This window comes from Ambystoma mexicanum, chromosome 6q, assembly GCF_040938575.1.
Source record: "Ambystoma mexicanum isolate Mex_15411 chromosome 6q, UKY_AmexF1_1, whole genome shotgun sequence".
NCBI classification, from domain to species: domain Eukaryota; kingdom Metazoa; phylum Chordata; class Amphibia; order Caudata; family Ambystomatidae; genus Ambystoma; species Ambystoma mexicanum.
In genome coordinates this window covers 700,082,604-700,099,214 of record NC_090937.1, presented here as the reverse complement: position 1 = coordinate 700,099,214, position 16,611 = coordinate 700,082,604, and the positions used below count along the sequence as shown (strand labels likewise).

The 16,611-nt window shown below is 44.6% G+C and overlaps 1 protein-coding gene across 1 annotated transcript in view; it reads left to right on the top strand.

Annotated features, from left to right (window-relative positions):
* Positions 1-16,611, top strand: part of FREM3 (FRAS1 related extracellular matrix 3) — a 275,102-nt gene that overhangs the window by 251,780 nt on the left and 6,711 nt on the right. The window contains exon 23 of the mRNA XM_069631210.1: positions 2,640-2,786. Coding sequence (XP_069487311.1) covers positions 2,640-2,786 — 147 coding nt within the window. The remainder of the gene's footprint in view (positions 1-2,639; positions 2,787-16,611) is intronic.

The following is a 16,611-nucleotide window of genomic DNA, read 5'->3' as shown; positions in this document are numbered from 1 at the left end:
ACGCAACGATATACCACTGTGGCTAGCAATGTATGTATAGGCGTGAGAAGCTCTGGTCGCCTTAATCTTCTGGCAGAGGGATTATTTTGCAGCAGCGGGAGGAATTGTGGTAGCACATGGTGTGTATGCAAACGCTGATCCACCCTAACTAGTGATATTTTGTATTGCGGAAGTCACACACACCAACATATGTAAGCTGGGCCCGTCCAACTACAAAGAGCGACCAAGTAAATGAACAGTATTCTCACTCTCCAGTCAAGCCCAGGCGGCTAGGAAGCAGGGCAGCGTTTCTGGCAGAACGGAATGGGAATGGGGTGCAGGCTTCTGTCTTGAGTAATGAAATGCTGAGTGTTAGCTTGCTCTTTCTGGGAAGAACAAGAGAAGGGGGAGGGGGTGTTTGAGAGAAGGAAAGAGTGGCTGGGGGCGATGATCTGCTCAACATTTGAATGCACAACTTTAGAAGAAAGACAGACGACAACGGCATAGGAATGAAACAGGGGTGAGAAAAGTGCTCCCTTACATTCTGTCCCAGCATCTTTTTCATTCCCCAATTTCATAAACTGGACTTGAGGAAAGGTTAACTGCCAGCTCCTCTGTGCAGCCTGGGCCCCAGGCATCAATGTTGCTGGATGCTTTGCGGGCATTGGCATCTCCTTGCTCCTGTCGTTGCAGCCCCTTTTAAATTCAGCTGCCAATGGTCTTTTTCCCCCTTAATATTGTAAGATGTTGCCCATCGGGCCACGCTGCTTTAGGAGAGACTTTGTCTTCAGTAAATGAACAATAGTCAACAGCCTAACCCTACTTTCCTGCTTAAACATCATATGCTTAACCCCATCACTTACACAATCTCACGCCATGATGAATGACCGATTTCCCATCTTGCACTCGCTTATACTTCTATGTCTGCGACTTATTCCTTCGCAGATGTATGTTTTTTTGCTAATTCTTTCTCCTCTGTGTTACCGCACGAGCTTTTCTTTGTGGAAACATTCTTTTCACATTTCAAAAGTCAATGTTTAAAACGAAGAACGTATTTGCAGTTAGGTAGTGCTTTAGCATCAGCTATAAAGCCACAACTATTGGCATGGGAGTATGTATAGGAGGGAGATGAGTGGGGGGCGAGGGGGGTGAAGAGGGGAATACACAGGCTGTGGTGTTGTTTAGGTTTGTGCACACCATTCCCCTCCCATGGCTATGCTAATCCCTATGGCCACTACCCACCCCTCGCTGCCCAAATCACCACCTTCCTGGGATCTCCTTGAGGTAGGGATGTCTCACGGTAGTATTAGACTATGGGCTTTTATGGGTCTAGCATAAGCCGTTTTTTGAAAGGTAATGATTTAAGTGCTGCTGTACATCGGCTCATGGTGTAATAAAAATGTCATAACCAAGAGTGCCATCAGCTACTTGCTTTTTAAGCAATATTTCGCTTCCCAACTGTTCCTTTCATTGAAGTCCCATTTGAAACAAACATTGTCAAATCCAATAGTGCTGGCTCTTTTATGGGCATTATATGCCCTGGTATTCATATGGTTTGCCAGCTCTTGCTACCTTATGGCCAGGTAATAGCATTACGGCAGAACCTGGCAAGCACCCTTCCCTTGCCTACACAAAAACCCAAACTGTTGCCTTTGCCAATTCTCCTATCAGCCCGTCATGACTTTCTGTTTGCATGTAATCTCTTTACTAATGCCAGCGAGAGCCTTTTATTATGGGCTGTGAAAGGTATTACATTCAGCACTGGGCTATTTTGTCTTACTGAGAACCCGTGGACAGGGCGCACCCATCTGGTGTCAGGCTTCCCCCATTACAAAACTTTGATTGAATTGAATTGATTGTTTATTTGTATAGCGCATACACACAATGTGTTTCAAAGCGCTTCAAGGAGGGAGGGAACATGGGAAAATACAGTTACATTCTAACAACAGTTACATTGAAACAATTCAGAATGTGAAAAATAACTATCTTAATCAGCCTTTGCGACATTTTGGATAGTGCAAGTCCAAGGAACAATAAAGGAGACGGGGGGATTGTGGGAGGGGGGGTTGGAAATGAGACAAAACAAGCGGTTACATTACTATGCCTGATGACAATTGATGTAGTTCCGGAATATTAACAAGACGAAGTGGGGGTGGGGGAGGATATGGAGTGACAGAGAAAGAGAGGAACACCATAAATGACTAACATACTAGGTCTGATGACGATTCAGAATACTGCTGGAGGGGCAAGTCGGAGCAGAAGACAAGAGGTAAGGGGGAGAGACAAACAAGCTGCTATCACGAGGTCACGAGACAAATGATAGAGTAAGTGCTAATGGACAGTAATAGGGAGGGGAGGAGGAGAGGACAGGTGGATGAGAAAGACAGGCGGCTACAATTACTATGCCTGATGGCAATAGGGTAGTGCCGGAATTTAATAAGAGGGGGGGGGGGTTGATCTTTCTCAACCTAACGCATTTGTGTTTTTGGCCCGTGAACAATTGTAATGTCTAACTCATGCAGATGCCTTGGTCGTACTCACAGGCTGTAAAGGGCATGAGGGATGCTGTGGCCTGTTAATATTTTGAGGGCATCCTATACCAGTACAGTGAAATACACGTTTGCTATCCCTTAATTTCATTCCTTTGTTGGCTTTCATAGGACAAGGCTCAACCTGAGACACAAGCAAGAGTCTTTGGAGATGTTCCCTTTGAGGCCAAACTAGCCATGGACAGGCCAGATGCCTTGCCTCTTTCAAGCCAGCCCGGCTCGGATGGCTTCAGCCTGGCCTCTGACCCTCTTTTCCAGGTAAGGATTTCCGCCCACTGCTCACGCTCAACTGTTGTTTATTTTGTTCCAACGCCTTAAACTTGACTCTGGAGTCAATGCTCGGTCTCTTGCACACAGTGTAGCAACAGGTGAAGGCCTGAGGTGAGGTACACTGTGTTACAACCTCACAGCTAACAGCAATTCAATAAATGTGGTGAAGAGGTTCCAAATGATGTGTCCCTTAGAGGATGGTAAAAAGTAAGAGAAACATGTATTTTTTCAAGCTTTTGCAGACAAAGGGCCTCATTACGACCCAGGCGGTAAGTTACCGCCTGGGCCGTGACTTTACCACCATGGCGTAAACTACATTTACGCCATGGTGGTTGGCGGACTTACCGCCCCATTCCGAGGTTGGCGGGGCGGTAAGTCCCCAATCCCCATTTACCCTTCCCCATTCCCATTTTTGCCCCATAGGGCATAATGGGAGTGGGGAAGGCGTTAATTACGCCACCGTAAATTACGGTGGCGTAATTAACTCCATGGTCCCTTAGCGCCATGGATTTTAACACCTGCTAAAAGCAGGTGTTAAGTCCGCCATGGCGCTAAGGGACCTCGTACTCAGGCGGTAAGGGTCTGCGCTGTTAACGCCGCCGTAAAACCCTTACCGCCTGAGTAGTAATGAGGCCCAAAGCCTTATTTGGGGAGATTGTAATTGTTTCACTGTTGATGCTCCACAATGTTGCTTGTTCCCAGTTGTGTTGAATTGTTTTTGGCATTGGATAGAGTCCAGTGGATCCCGCAGTCTCAGGGTGCATTTCCCAGCACCGCGTGCTGAAGCGGGTCACACATTTCTCATAAACTTCAGACATTTTTTAAACCAGATCTCCATTGATACCTAAACCCAATCTATGACTCCAAATGGATGAAACAGAAATAAATAACATTTTACCTCATGATCCTGGGCATAACCCGTAATTGCCATGAAATGATTCTTTCAGAAAGGGAAATAGCAAATACTTCCGTTGGAACCCTTCCTTAATCAAGGAATTGAGTGCCATAAAAACAAGCCATTAAGCCATTGCACCCATTGCATAATCATGAACTTCCATTTCTCAAAAGTTGTGCATTTCTGAGACATTAGTTTGCACACGATTTTATGCCCTGTAAATTATTGGGCTGGCTCTACATAGTACCCTGCGTTATAGAAGGGGTGCAAATGAAACCGGGTCAGTTATCGTGCTTATTCCTCTTTTAACCCGAAGAGCACCCACAGATCTGTGTTGCTTAGGAGAAAGGGGGCCTTGGTGACCTGGAGCCTGGTCAAATGAATGCAGAGGGTGAGGCGCTGTTGCATGGAGCAGCTATGGGTGCCATTTGCACATTGACTGAGGAGGGATGGCCAGCAGTGGATCAGGGCAATGGTTGAGCTGTCTTGCATGAAATCATCAGGCATATACGAGCAAATATGAATTTGGGTGAATGCATTACGTGTCTTTAGACTAGTTACTCTATGGAAATGTGGGCTATGTACTGTGCTATGTGTTGTATTTACTGTTATGGGGGATATAATTGTGGGGCACCATCTGGAGGGGATATGCTTATGGTGTCTGCAGGATATTGTAGTTTAATTAAGCAAGAAGCCCCAAGACGGGAGACATTACTGCGCCAGGTAATGCCCCAGGGCCCATAATTACAGGCCTGAGCAAAGTGAGGCGGTAATGCCTCCCACATCGAAGGACTTATTGCTATTAGTACCCCAGCCCATTAGACCGGGGGACTAATACTCTGTTTTTTCAGTTGTGAAACGCTCCGGCAGTACGTAATAAAAAAAAAGAAAAGAAAAAAAAGAATTAGGGCAGCCAAGGATCGGGAAACAAAGCCCGTTCTCCCTTTACATGGTGGCCATTTAAAACACTTTAAAAAAGAAAAGTAACCAAAGAAAAAGGATGCCATGGAAAGGGAGGCCATGGCAGCGTGATCGGGAGTGGACGTGCCAGGGACAGAAGTGCCCCGGCACGTTCGCTCCTGAAAAGGAGCCAAAAAGAGAAGGTAAGAAGGGCGGGAGGGAAATCTAAGGCAAAGGGGGCTAGGGGTAGAGGGAGGGGGGACACTTACCTTGTTCCCCAGCAGTGGAGATGGCTCTCCGGCTCTGAGGAGGCTCAGAGCAGGGGGGATTACCACACGGTAATGCCCCCGTTCTGAGCCTTCCCATTGGCTGAGAGGACAAAGCCACGCCCCCGACGGGTTCTGATTCATTACTGATGTCCTGTTTGCTTTATAAGGTAAGACAGTGTTTCAAAGGGTCCAGATAGCTTTAGCTGATAGACACACGTGCTTGGGGCAGAGGTATTTCAAGAAGTTCCCCTTAAAAACATTCTGCTATGGGCAAGTACATTCGGTGATTCCAACGGCACAATTTGGGTATAAAGTCTTAGTGTCAATCATAATCGATTTTTGAAAAACAATCAACAAACTATGTTTAAACATTTTGGTGCTCATTTGGAATATGGAGTGAAAATGTCAGGAACATAGTTTACAGGCGGAGACCAGCACTGTGCCTGCATAGCACGATCTGCACCAGTCTTCTTGTTTTTCTTGAACACAGTTTGGGAACGGAGTGGAAAGTCCACTCTGCCTCCCAGACTGTGCCTGTGCAGGAAATAAAAAAAACATCTCCACTCGCATTTAATTTTCAGGCAGGAAGAGAAATTTGAATCCCAGTGGATTCCATAAGTTTTTATGCCATTAAAAAACAGGCGGAATCCAAACAGAGTCATGATTCATGCCAAGTGATAAGCATGTGCATGGAGCCCGGCATTAATGGCTCGATTACTGACTGGTAATCTTTAATACGCTGCCTTCTCCCACTCCAAATTGCTATCTCTTTAAGTTCTCCACAAATCCATATGCCCATCCCCCTTACAGGGATGTACTTACCCTCTTCCCATACCTTGCACATGTGTACCAAAGAACATTGGAATTCGGCCAGCCAAAAGACACCACACTTCAAAGGATTATTGCACACCCCCTGATGATATTTATTTCAAGCGCAGACCTTATCAGTGCGTGGCTGCCTGCAAAACCGCGTGTACAAACCACTGTCTGGCAAGTGCAACTGGTAATGATTCACAAAAGTCATAGGGGTAGCCCAAGTCGCTACTTGGCAAATGTCGGGAATCGAGGTTCCCCTTGCCTCTGCCCAAGAAGCTGCCACCCCTCTTGTGGTGCGCCCATGAGTACCCTGAGGGACCGAAGAACCCCAGAACTTCATGGACTAACACAATTGTCTCCACAGTTGTCTCCTTTAGCTACCTGCTAATGGTAAGCTCAAACAACGTTCTTCCTCTACCTGCCATCCCAAATGTCCCAAAAAGGCTGGGAGGCTTGTGCCATGCTCTACTATGTTCCAGATACCTTTCTGACATCGAAAGTAACCAAAGTACCCTCCCCTCCCTAGACGTTCCAATGAGGGGAGAAGTAAAAATGTTCTCTTGCGACAGCTGGAACGATGACACCACCTGAGAGCGAAGCGCAGGTTCGCAGTTAAGAACGATAGCCATAAGAGGAACCTCCAAGCAAGGTAGGCTACAAAATAATGCCACCAGGACACCCATTCTCCCAGTAGAAGTTATAGCTACCGAACAAGCGGTCTCCATCATTAGACGCTTAATATCCACAATCAACAACGGCTTAAAGGAGGACCCTGGAATGCCCTCAAAACTGTCACCAAATCCCAGGAAGGCACCAAAGATCTAACCCTTGATCGGGCCAGTGCATGGCAATCAATGGCTCACCTCCAGCAACCCTCCCCAGGAATGCCAGAAAGCCCTACTGGCTGCCCACTGGGCCCTCCGAGAAGAATGGACCAGTCCCAACTGAACCCTCTCCTCCAAGAAACTAGGAAAGGATGGCGTGAAACACTCCAGTGACAGGACCGAACTCTTAGCATACCATTCCTGAAACAACCACTAATGCATGGTGTAAAACCTGACTGTTGCAGGTTCACGCAAGCCTTGGATGCAAAGGGACAACCCCTGACAGTCCACAATTCATCAGTTCAATATGTGCACAAACACACTGCGCTGACTCTAGTTTTTAACAATACAACACGCAGGTATATTAATTCTACTCAAAGGGATGAAGCTACTCTAAATGACCCGTATCAGGGTTATTAATTAAGAATTGTTTTCAGCCTGGAAAACGTGTCGGCTGTCCTTTGTTGTGATTATACAAACGTGTTGTATCATCAATCAAACGTGTAATGTTAAAAACTAGAGTCAGCGCAGTGTGGTTGTGCACCTATTGAATTGTTATATTTGGGACTGTTGGGGCAAAGAGTTCCCCTAGACGTGACCACCCGCAGCGGAGTATTGGAAAAATAACCCTTTCAAATTGCATTATGGTGGCCTTCCACTGACGGGCGCGTTGGAGCTTAGTCTCTTGCACCCCTTCCTTCTCACAATTCATCAGGCCCTGCCCCTCAACAGCCAAACCACCCAGGTCCAATTGCTGGTGGACAGAGAGTCCCCCCACCCCTGCCCACCGCCCAAAGGCCTCAGATGACTGGAAATCGCACTGTCCCGGGCCACTCCAGGGTAAAGAATGTCTTGGGGTATTAATTCTTCTGACCATCTAAATTGCTCTAAGGATCAGTATCACTGGTGGTGAGTAGGGAGAGCATTAACAAAACCCTCTGGCCACTGGAAGGAGAATGCAGCCTTCCTCCAGGCTTTCGGGCTTTCGGGCTCCTGAGAGTAGAACTTTGCCTCAGAGTGAAATGTGCTTCTTCCAAACTTGTTTTTTCTTTTAAAAAAAATTTAAAAACTTATTTATGAAATTTTTACATATAGATAAACAAGTACATCAGTTAATCAGTACAGAACCACAAAATATACATGGAACAGCAAAACAATATAAATTTATAACCACCAAGAATCTAGTAAATGTTCAGGAAGTCATCCCAAACCCTTCCACACATACTCAACTTCCCTTGCCTCTTAAAAACCACCTTTTCCATGGACGCAAGGGTAGACATCCCCTCAATCCAATCATCAAAAGTAGGCGCATTCCGTGACTTCCAGCCCCTGAGAACCAATTTTTTCCCCAGACAAGCTCCACGGAGTGAAAACTTTTCCCGTGACACAGAGAGATCCTCCAGCAATTCTCCACCTCCCAAAATCATTGTCACAAAATCCAAATCAACATCCAAATTCAAAACACGCAGACAGGCACCACAAACATCATGCCAAAAACCCCGTACACGCACACATTCCCACAGTAGATGTTCTAGACTTCCCAGTCCATTCCCACAACACCAGCAATCATCCGAATCCATCAACCCCCTCTTAAACATTCGTTCCGGGCTCCAAAACACTCTATTGAGGATCTTTATCTGTCTAGACCCTTCAACCAGATCAATTGCACAAAGTTTAACATTTGCACACATATCCAACCACATCTCGGGTGAAATCTCACACCCCAATCTCCTTCCCCATTCTTCTCTGAAATCAGAATTCTCCTTATAAGCAGACACAATACAATTGTATATCCTGCTAGCAATCGAGCCACCACCTGGCTCCCTTTCTCTAAGAAAGAGATTAACCATTGAGCTTCCTTGTTCCACCACATCACCTATGCATCTTTTTAATTTTCTGAAGTCTTCAGATCGGAAATTATCAATGTGAAATTTCGCTCGCAACTCACGCTCACCAATCCACTCACCATCCACCAATACATCATCAATCCAATGGACTCCACCTAGAAACCAATCAGGCCAGAATAAAGATTTACCTCCAACAGAAATCTGCGGGTTCAACCAAATGGATGCATGAATAGTCTTAGAAGCGACCGATCCCAATAATTCATGAACCTGTCTCCACGTATCTCTCAGAAAGACTGTCAGAGATGATCTCTTACATAACTTGTTCGTCGCCGTGAGAATCGCGCTTGGGGGGAGTGGGCCCAACAAACTTGCCTCTGCAATTACCCAATTATCAGGCTGTTCCATCAGAAAGGGCACAATGAAATGACTTGAAAAAGCTAGATGATATGCCCTGAAATTCGGCACCCCCAAACCTCCCTTTTCCACTGGCAGCTGAAGTTTCCATAACTTTAACCGCGGCGGCTTGTCATCCCATAAAAACGACTGCAACAAACCATCAATTTTCTTCCAAAAATGATTGCCAATTTTCATCGGAAGCATACCTAGTACATAGTTAATTTCCGGGGCTGCATTCATTTTTATAGCATTCAATTTGCCCCATAGGGACAAGTGAAGTAAAGACCACCTCAAAATACTCATTTTCAATTCTCTACAAGTCTCAGTCATGTTTACCACAACCATCTCATCCACCAGTGGGGTCAGCCATATACCCAGATATTTTAATTTTCTGTCACACCACCGAAACCCAAATCCAGAAACCAAGTTCCTGTCACAACATCCAGAAACAGGTAAAACCTCAGACTTAGTCCAGTTGACTTTAAATCCAGCCACCGCATGAAATCTGTCCAGAACATCCAACAAGGCCGGAAGGGACACCGTTAAATTCCGTAACAACAATAACAGATCATCCGCATAAAACCACAGCTTTTGATTGGTCCCATGAAAACTCAGACCCCGTATCCCTACATCACACCTCAATGCAATCGCCAGTGGTTCCATGGCCAAAACAAATATCAGGGGGGATAAAGGGCATCCCTGCCTTGTACCCCTCTGCAGTACAAAAGAGTCTGATAACTGCCCATTAGTTCTGACAGCAGCAGTCGGACAAGCATAAAGCAAGGCAATCCATGAAATAAATTCCTCACCTAAATTCATAGCACGCAATACTGAAAAAAGATAGTTCCAATCAACGCGATCAAACGCTTTCTCCGCGTCTAAGGAAAGCACTGCAACATCATCTTCCATATCCTGTGCATGTGTCATCAACAACAATAGGTTCCTAATATTGCTAGATGTTCTCCGACCATGAACAAAGCCTGACTGATCGGTGTGCACTAACTTCTCAAGAAGATTCTGCAAACGAAGGGCCAATAATTTCGCAAGAATCTTATTATCAGTATTAATCAAACTGATCGGACGGTAGTTTGAAGTCAAGCAGCCAAACTTGTAATCATTTGGCATCCCAAAAGCTTGATTGGTCACCTGGAAAGCCTCTCTGGACAGTGTCCAGTGACGTAGGAAAGGCTCAGTTGAAAGAATTGGATAAGGAGTTCTTCATTCCCCTGATGTACTGTCTGGAGAGAAAGTAGATTACCCATTTCCCATGCTGCATTTCAACACCAGGATCTATTAGCCAACGCCATGGGTTTGTCCGTCCTCACCAGGATCTATTTGCCCTGTATGAAGTGCGGAACAAACCAAAGGGCCTGTGAAAAAAGTATAGCACAGTACAACACCTCGCCTTGGAAGCAAGACGAAGCAGTGCAACACAGGTTCAAACCCCAGGTCCGCACTTAGAAACCTCTTTGGTATTAAGCACGTTATAAAAAAAACAATTATAATTATAATAGCCATCAGCGCTTCTCAATTAAAAGTCCTCCTCTGCTCTCTTTGCGAGGTTACAGAGGCAAAAACCTCTCCATAGACTTTCTATGCTCATCTGCCACTGGCAACGTGACCTCAGCTCTTCTGACAACCCCCTCTCCTCTTCAAATCCAGGGAGGTCAGGTGTGACGAATCAACTTCCACACCTGTAGTAGGGATCCGAACAGATTGGAATACAACTGAATTATGAGACCTCCTTTTCCAGTTTTGGTAAAGTAGATGGAACGTCAGGCTTTTCTCTGCAAGGTTGTGGATCGTTGGTTGGTTGCAACACAGTGAAAATACAATTATTACCCAATGATAAAAAGGACTGTCCAGTCAAGGTTGTATAAATAGACCTACTTTATTATTGCTACAACAGATAGTTCAGGCATACTACAAATTTAACCAGCCTGTAAAGGAACACAGAAGACAGGCAGTTTCACAAAAGAAAGGGTGCACTCTGGATACGGACAGAAAGGTAGTTGGCAAAGTAATCAGTCGTATTGTTCAAGGTTCCAGCACCAAGGGGACAAAGGGTCGTAACTGTCTCTAGGGGCGTTCGGAGAAGGACCGGGGGGGTAGCGGGGGGTGCAGAAACACAATGTACCTGGTGCTGAAGAAGTTCTTGGTGGTCGACAGCGTCAAGGCGGTTCCAGGGTGCATTGCAACCCTTGAGACCGTGTTAGTGGCGGGAGACAGCTGCAGGTACCAGGCAGCAGGCAGTTAGGCAAGCAAGGCTGGATGAGCCAAGAATCGGTGTCTCTGTGCTGGTTGGCGGATCTGGGATGCTGGTCGAGGCAGCTTGGACGGCTCTTGTGACTGCAGCGTGACAACAGTCAGTGGTGCAGCCGGATGCAGTTCGAGGATTCGACTGTCCCAAGAATGTCCTTAAAAGATGGACGCTGGAAGATGCTTGTGTGGCACTCCTCCTAGCTTCTTCGCAGGGCTCGTGTCCTTTCAAGGCGGATGGCCCAAAGCTCAGGAGAGTTATTGCAGGAAACGGCCTTGTCCTTGTCCATAGATTCTCCGGAACTTCCCACCTAGGAAGCTTGCTTGTAGAACCCGGCAGGGCTTGCTGTGTGCTTGCTGGATACCGGTTCTAGAGCTGCTGGACGGGTCCTCTGAGTCTAGTATCTCCCTCTGTTCCCTGGGAGATGTTTAGGGGAGGGATCTTGCTTCCCTCTTGGAACTTCTGACCTTCCTTCACTGGTGGAAGATGTAAGGTAGACTGTATCTTCAGCCCATGTCCAAATGAGTCCTTCATCTTACTCCTTGTGAAGTCGTCGGATGATCTGTCAAGTGAGGGGCTAAGCCCTCTCTAAAAGCCAAATGGGCCCCAGCGATTGGTGCAGGCTAAGCCTATCATGGGTCCCCCACCAACAGTCTTCTGTTATGCATGAGGTCAGGACCAGAGTGCTTCTGCAACAAGACAGACAGGGGATGAAAACATATACCTAAATCGCACCCATCTTCCTGTCTTTCTGCTTAACTGAGCCCTCTGTGACTCTTGAATAAAGTGCAGGTCTCCCTAGAAGTTTGTGCTGGAAGCAGACTTCCTGTCTCCCCTAAATCACATCCTTCATCCCTCTAAAAGGGGTCTCATCTGCAGGGAACACCTGCGGTAGCTGCTGGTCCCAGACAGGCCATCCACTGCCTTTCATACAGAGAGGTGGGAACCAGAGATGTTTTTATGGGAGGGCAAAAGGGGAACTTGCACCGGGCCCCCACCTTGGAGGGGGCCCCACAAGGCTGCCTAATCTAAAGAAGTAAGATTCCATTATTCACCGGACTTAAATAGCACACATCAGGATATTTTATGGCATGCTGATGAGGCTCTTAACCTATTGTCTGTTTTGACGAGTACATTCTGCCGTGATCTATTCATCATGTAATGCTTTCTGTGTTCACTGTGCTATACATAGTTTGTGTGTTCCTTTACGGCACAAGTCCTGTAGCATTGCTTCCTTCCTGTGGGAATTATTTTGATTATGTGCAAGAGCCAAAGTTGAAATGCATATTGATAAATTGAGTGCCACAATGGTTCATAAGTTAGCTCAGTGTGTTAAGGACTCATTGCTGAGATATGTGTTCATGTGCAATATTAGAATAGCACATTCTAGCAAGGATGGCTGAGTCTTTCCTATGTCTGAAGTGTATGAACCTGCCTGGATATGTACTTGGTTTTGTAGCACAACAGGTGCTATTATCAGCAATCTACCTGCACCAGAAAGGGGTTATTATAAAAACTAACATGTCATCCGTATGGTAAAGGCCTTGAAATTGGCTTGCTCAGATGGGGTGTTGTAATCGCTAGGCAATCACTGTCAATAATGAGTATGGGCCTCATCACGACCCAGGCGGTAAGTTACCGCCTGGGCCGTGACTTTACCACCATGGCGTAAACTATGTTTACGCCATGGTGGTTGGCAGACTTACCGCCCCATTCCGACCTTGGCGGGGCGGTAAGTCCCCAATCCCCATTTACCCTTCCCCATTCCCATTTTTGCCCCATAGGGCATAATGGGAGTGGGGAAGGCGTTAATTACGCCACCGTAAATTACGGTGGTGTAATTAACTCCATGGTCCCTTAGCGCCATGGATTTTAACACCTGCTAAAAGCAGGTGTTAAATCCGCCATGGCGCAAAGGGACCTCGTACTCAGGCGGTAAGGGTCGGCGCTGTTTACGGCGCCGTAAACCCCTTACCGCCTGAGTTGTAATGAGGCCCTATAAACTGTTAGTCCAAGAGGCGAATAAGTATCCAAATTCAAGACTGTAGAACCAAAGCATTCATGCTTGTATCCTAGCTTCGCCAGCAGACAATAGAGTGATCCTGGTCAAATCATCTAATATCTCTTACATTACTGTGGTGTCTTCTGTGAAGTTTGCTTTCTCGCATGTTGGTGGCTCCCATTGCTTTATCCTTCTTCTTACGTAGGCCTTTTGATTAGAAGGGGTGGTAGACAGAAGAGAGCGGAACAGATGTTGCAGGCCAAGCTTATTTTAAGATCTGCTGGTTAAACACAAAAAACGGGTTGCTTTTTTGTAAAAGTCAAAGGTTTTTCTGCACACTTATAAATAACAATTTCACATGCCAGTGTTTTGGAAGTATTTAAAGCTTTAAAATACAAAAGACAACCCCAGTTTAAATCTGTTAAATCACATTGATTGAGAGGCTGGTAACTTGTATTGCTTAACCTCTCCAAATTGCCATTCCCTAAACCTTTCAAAATTGTCAGCCCTTCAGAGTGATTTCCCTCTCAGGGGATGATCTTCAAAAATGAGCGTTCGTGGTTTCTCTGGCTATAGTGTTGCACACCACAGGCACTTATTTCTTTGCTCTCTAATGGCAACACTATTTGAAAACCATGTCCCGCTTCTAATCTCAGTCTCTGGCTACAGACACCTTCCTGGTAGCTTCTAATCTGCATCCACTATCCATGCTACGGTATGTGTATCTTTCTCCTTCCTTCCAATTGGTCTCCTCTATCCATGCTTGAGCACTTTTGCATTCTGTGAGACAGCTAATGTGAGTGCTCTGTATATTCTGGGTCACATGTACTTTGTACACACAGTCCAGCATTAATACTACAGGCTGCATACCTTTATGGATGCTAAGTATCCTGTATCTATATATTTTTTTTTATTTGTTATAGCTGGTAAACCAACTTTTCAAATTTTTATATACATTATCATTTAGCATACTTGAACATCTTATACTTTACAACGAATATTTACACCCCATTATGGAAAATATGAAACAAGTAAACATAATAAAACCACATAAAACAGAATAAACAGAATGATACAAAGTGAAAGTGAAAGCCCTCCTTAAAATTACTTAGAACTGACAATCACCATTCACTTTGAATTAGTCTATGCAGAATTCGAACCAGGGAAAATTAAATTAAGAAATTGCACAATTGCAAGTTGTATAGTCATTCTTGGATTAGAAAACAGACGATTCCATATTTGCACAGAACTGGTGCCACTCTGAACCGACAACTTTCCCCCGAAGCATTTCACTCTGATGTCATGTAATGAGGGGCATTCAATGATAAGATGTTGTAATGTTTCACATTGTCCATTAACTTTACAGTGACGACAGAAATTCTGATCCTTCGATATTACCTTTCTTCTAAACAAGATCTCATTTGTCTCATATTGATTGAATCTGAATATTAGATATTTCTGACGGCATGCATGTGACGGGAATTTCAGCAGATAGTCTGCTATTACCCCATACCTTTTGATGCCAAAAGCCTCGAGGTTAAAGTCTTTAAGTTTTGTGCAAAGTTCCATGTTGAAAATCCAGTCTGCTTGATGAATTCTATTTTTGGCATGATCTGGATTAGTCAACAGAAGCTCGATCGATACTGAGGCATCAGCAGCCACATTGAGCGTGTGACTTCTCCACTTCCTTGACATACCAACTTTTGCAGTTAATAGATTTTGGGCTAGTACATTTAGAAAGGTAGGCCTCCCCAAACCATCCAGCATTTTCCGTAGAAGCGCACACTGCTTCCATAATACATGGGCATATAAAGAGACCAGACCCAGTTCATATCGCAACATAGCCAGTGGTGTACCTGGGGAGAGTGATAGAACTTTTTTCCAAAATCTAGCTTCTAAGCTATCCCAGAATTTGCGGTACTAACGCCTCGACACCATATAGCAGAATTGGAATTACTCTGGCCTTATAAAAGAGCACAATGTGTTTCACGGTGAACTTCCCATATCTTCTTAACATGATTTTAGATTGTGAAATCAAAGAACTAAGTTTAACCCTAATTTCAGTTGTCATAGTACTTAGGGTTTTCTTGTGCTCAATATATACTCTGAGATACTTATATCTGGCAACTTTAGTTAGCACACAATTTTGGAGGGACCACTCCAGATGATATTTTTTTGTAAAATTATTATTACACACTAAAATTTGGGATTTGGCTGTGTTGATCACAAGGTCGTTTGATGTTGCATATGAACCTAATTGGTTTAACATGTTTTGTAGGCCTATGGGAGTGCGAGATAGTAATACCAAATCATCTGCGTATAGTAAGTAAGCAACCTTTTGAGATCCTATACGAGGCGCATCAGTTACGCAGTTCATTAGTGCAGGGCCTAGATCAAAAATAAAGAAGTTAAATAAGAATGAGGCAAGAGCACAGCCCTGCTTCACTCCTCTATATGTTTGGATAGCTGGTGATAATCTTCCGCCCATATTTAGTTTAACTCGCATAGAGGTAGAGGAGTGTAGTAAGATCACTAAGTTTATAAGGGACATTGGGCACTGATGTTGCCTTAGCTTAGCTATAAGCATATCTCTATCAATGTAGTCGAAAGCGGATTTAAAGTCAATAAACCCTAAATATAAGGGGAGTCCACCATCAACTTGCTCTGATTGTATCATTGAGAGTGCTAAGATGTTCGGTATTGTGCCCATGCCCTTTACAAAGCCTGACTGGAATGGGTCTCTTAGACTATTTTGATCTACCCACTCATTGAGCTCCTTCAGTATTATTCTACAAAATATTTTCGCAGGTGCATCCAATAAAGAAATTGGTCGGTAACTCATTGGTAATTGACGGTCACCCTTTTTATAAATCGGAATTGTAATTGCATCCGTCCATGTTTTTGGTAATTTTTGATGGTTATTTACTGCAGAAAATATCTTGTAGAGAATTGAGCTCCAGACTTCAGGGTGTTTTTTCATCGAAGAGTTCGAAATCCCATCAGGTACTACTGCACATGAGTTGCTTGATGTCATAATTGGGTGTTTTATTTCCTTTTGGTCAGTATGCAGCCAGAACCTCAACACCTCTCGTGTATTTAATGTCGAAACCGTGTTTACGGGTGAAGCATATAGGGATTGGTAGTAATCTACCCACTGATGTACCTCAACTGTCGATGTCTGAAGATCTAATTGGCGGGCGTTATTAGTTTGATTTATTATTTCCCACATTTTTGTGATATTTTTATCAGCCAAAGTCGACAACATAATTGTACCATCTTTTTGATATAGATTGGCTCGATGTCCTTTGACCCAGTTATTGTAGTTCAGGCGGACTTTTTTTATGAGAGTGAATCTAGCGGTGAGAGGAAGCTTTGCCAAACTTCTCACTTCCGCACAATATGCTCTCTTCCTAATGAATATAGAGCTATCAAAAACATGTATGTGCCTTTCTCTTTTGGAATTCACAGCCTTCTGTTGGCTATATAATTGCATTGTATTGGAATATGTTAAGCCTATGTCTGATGCTTGCCAGTTAGTTGAGGTATTTGAGTCATATAAAATTTGATTAAAATGCCACAAGGCGTTCTCCGACCATCAGAGTCG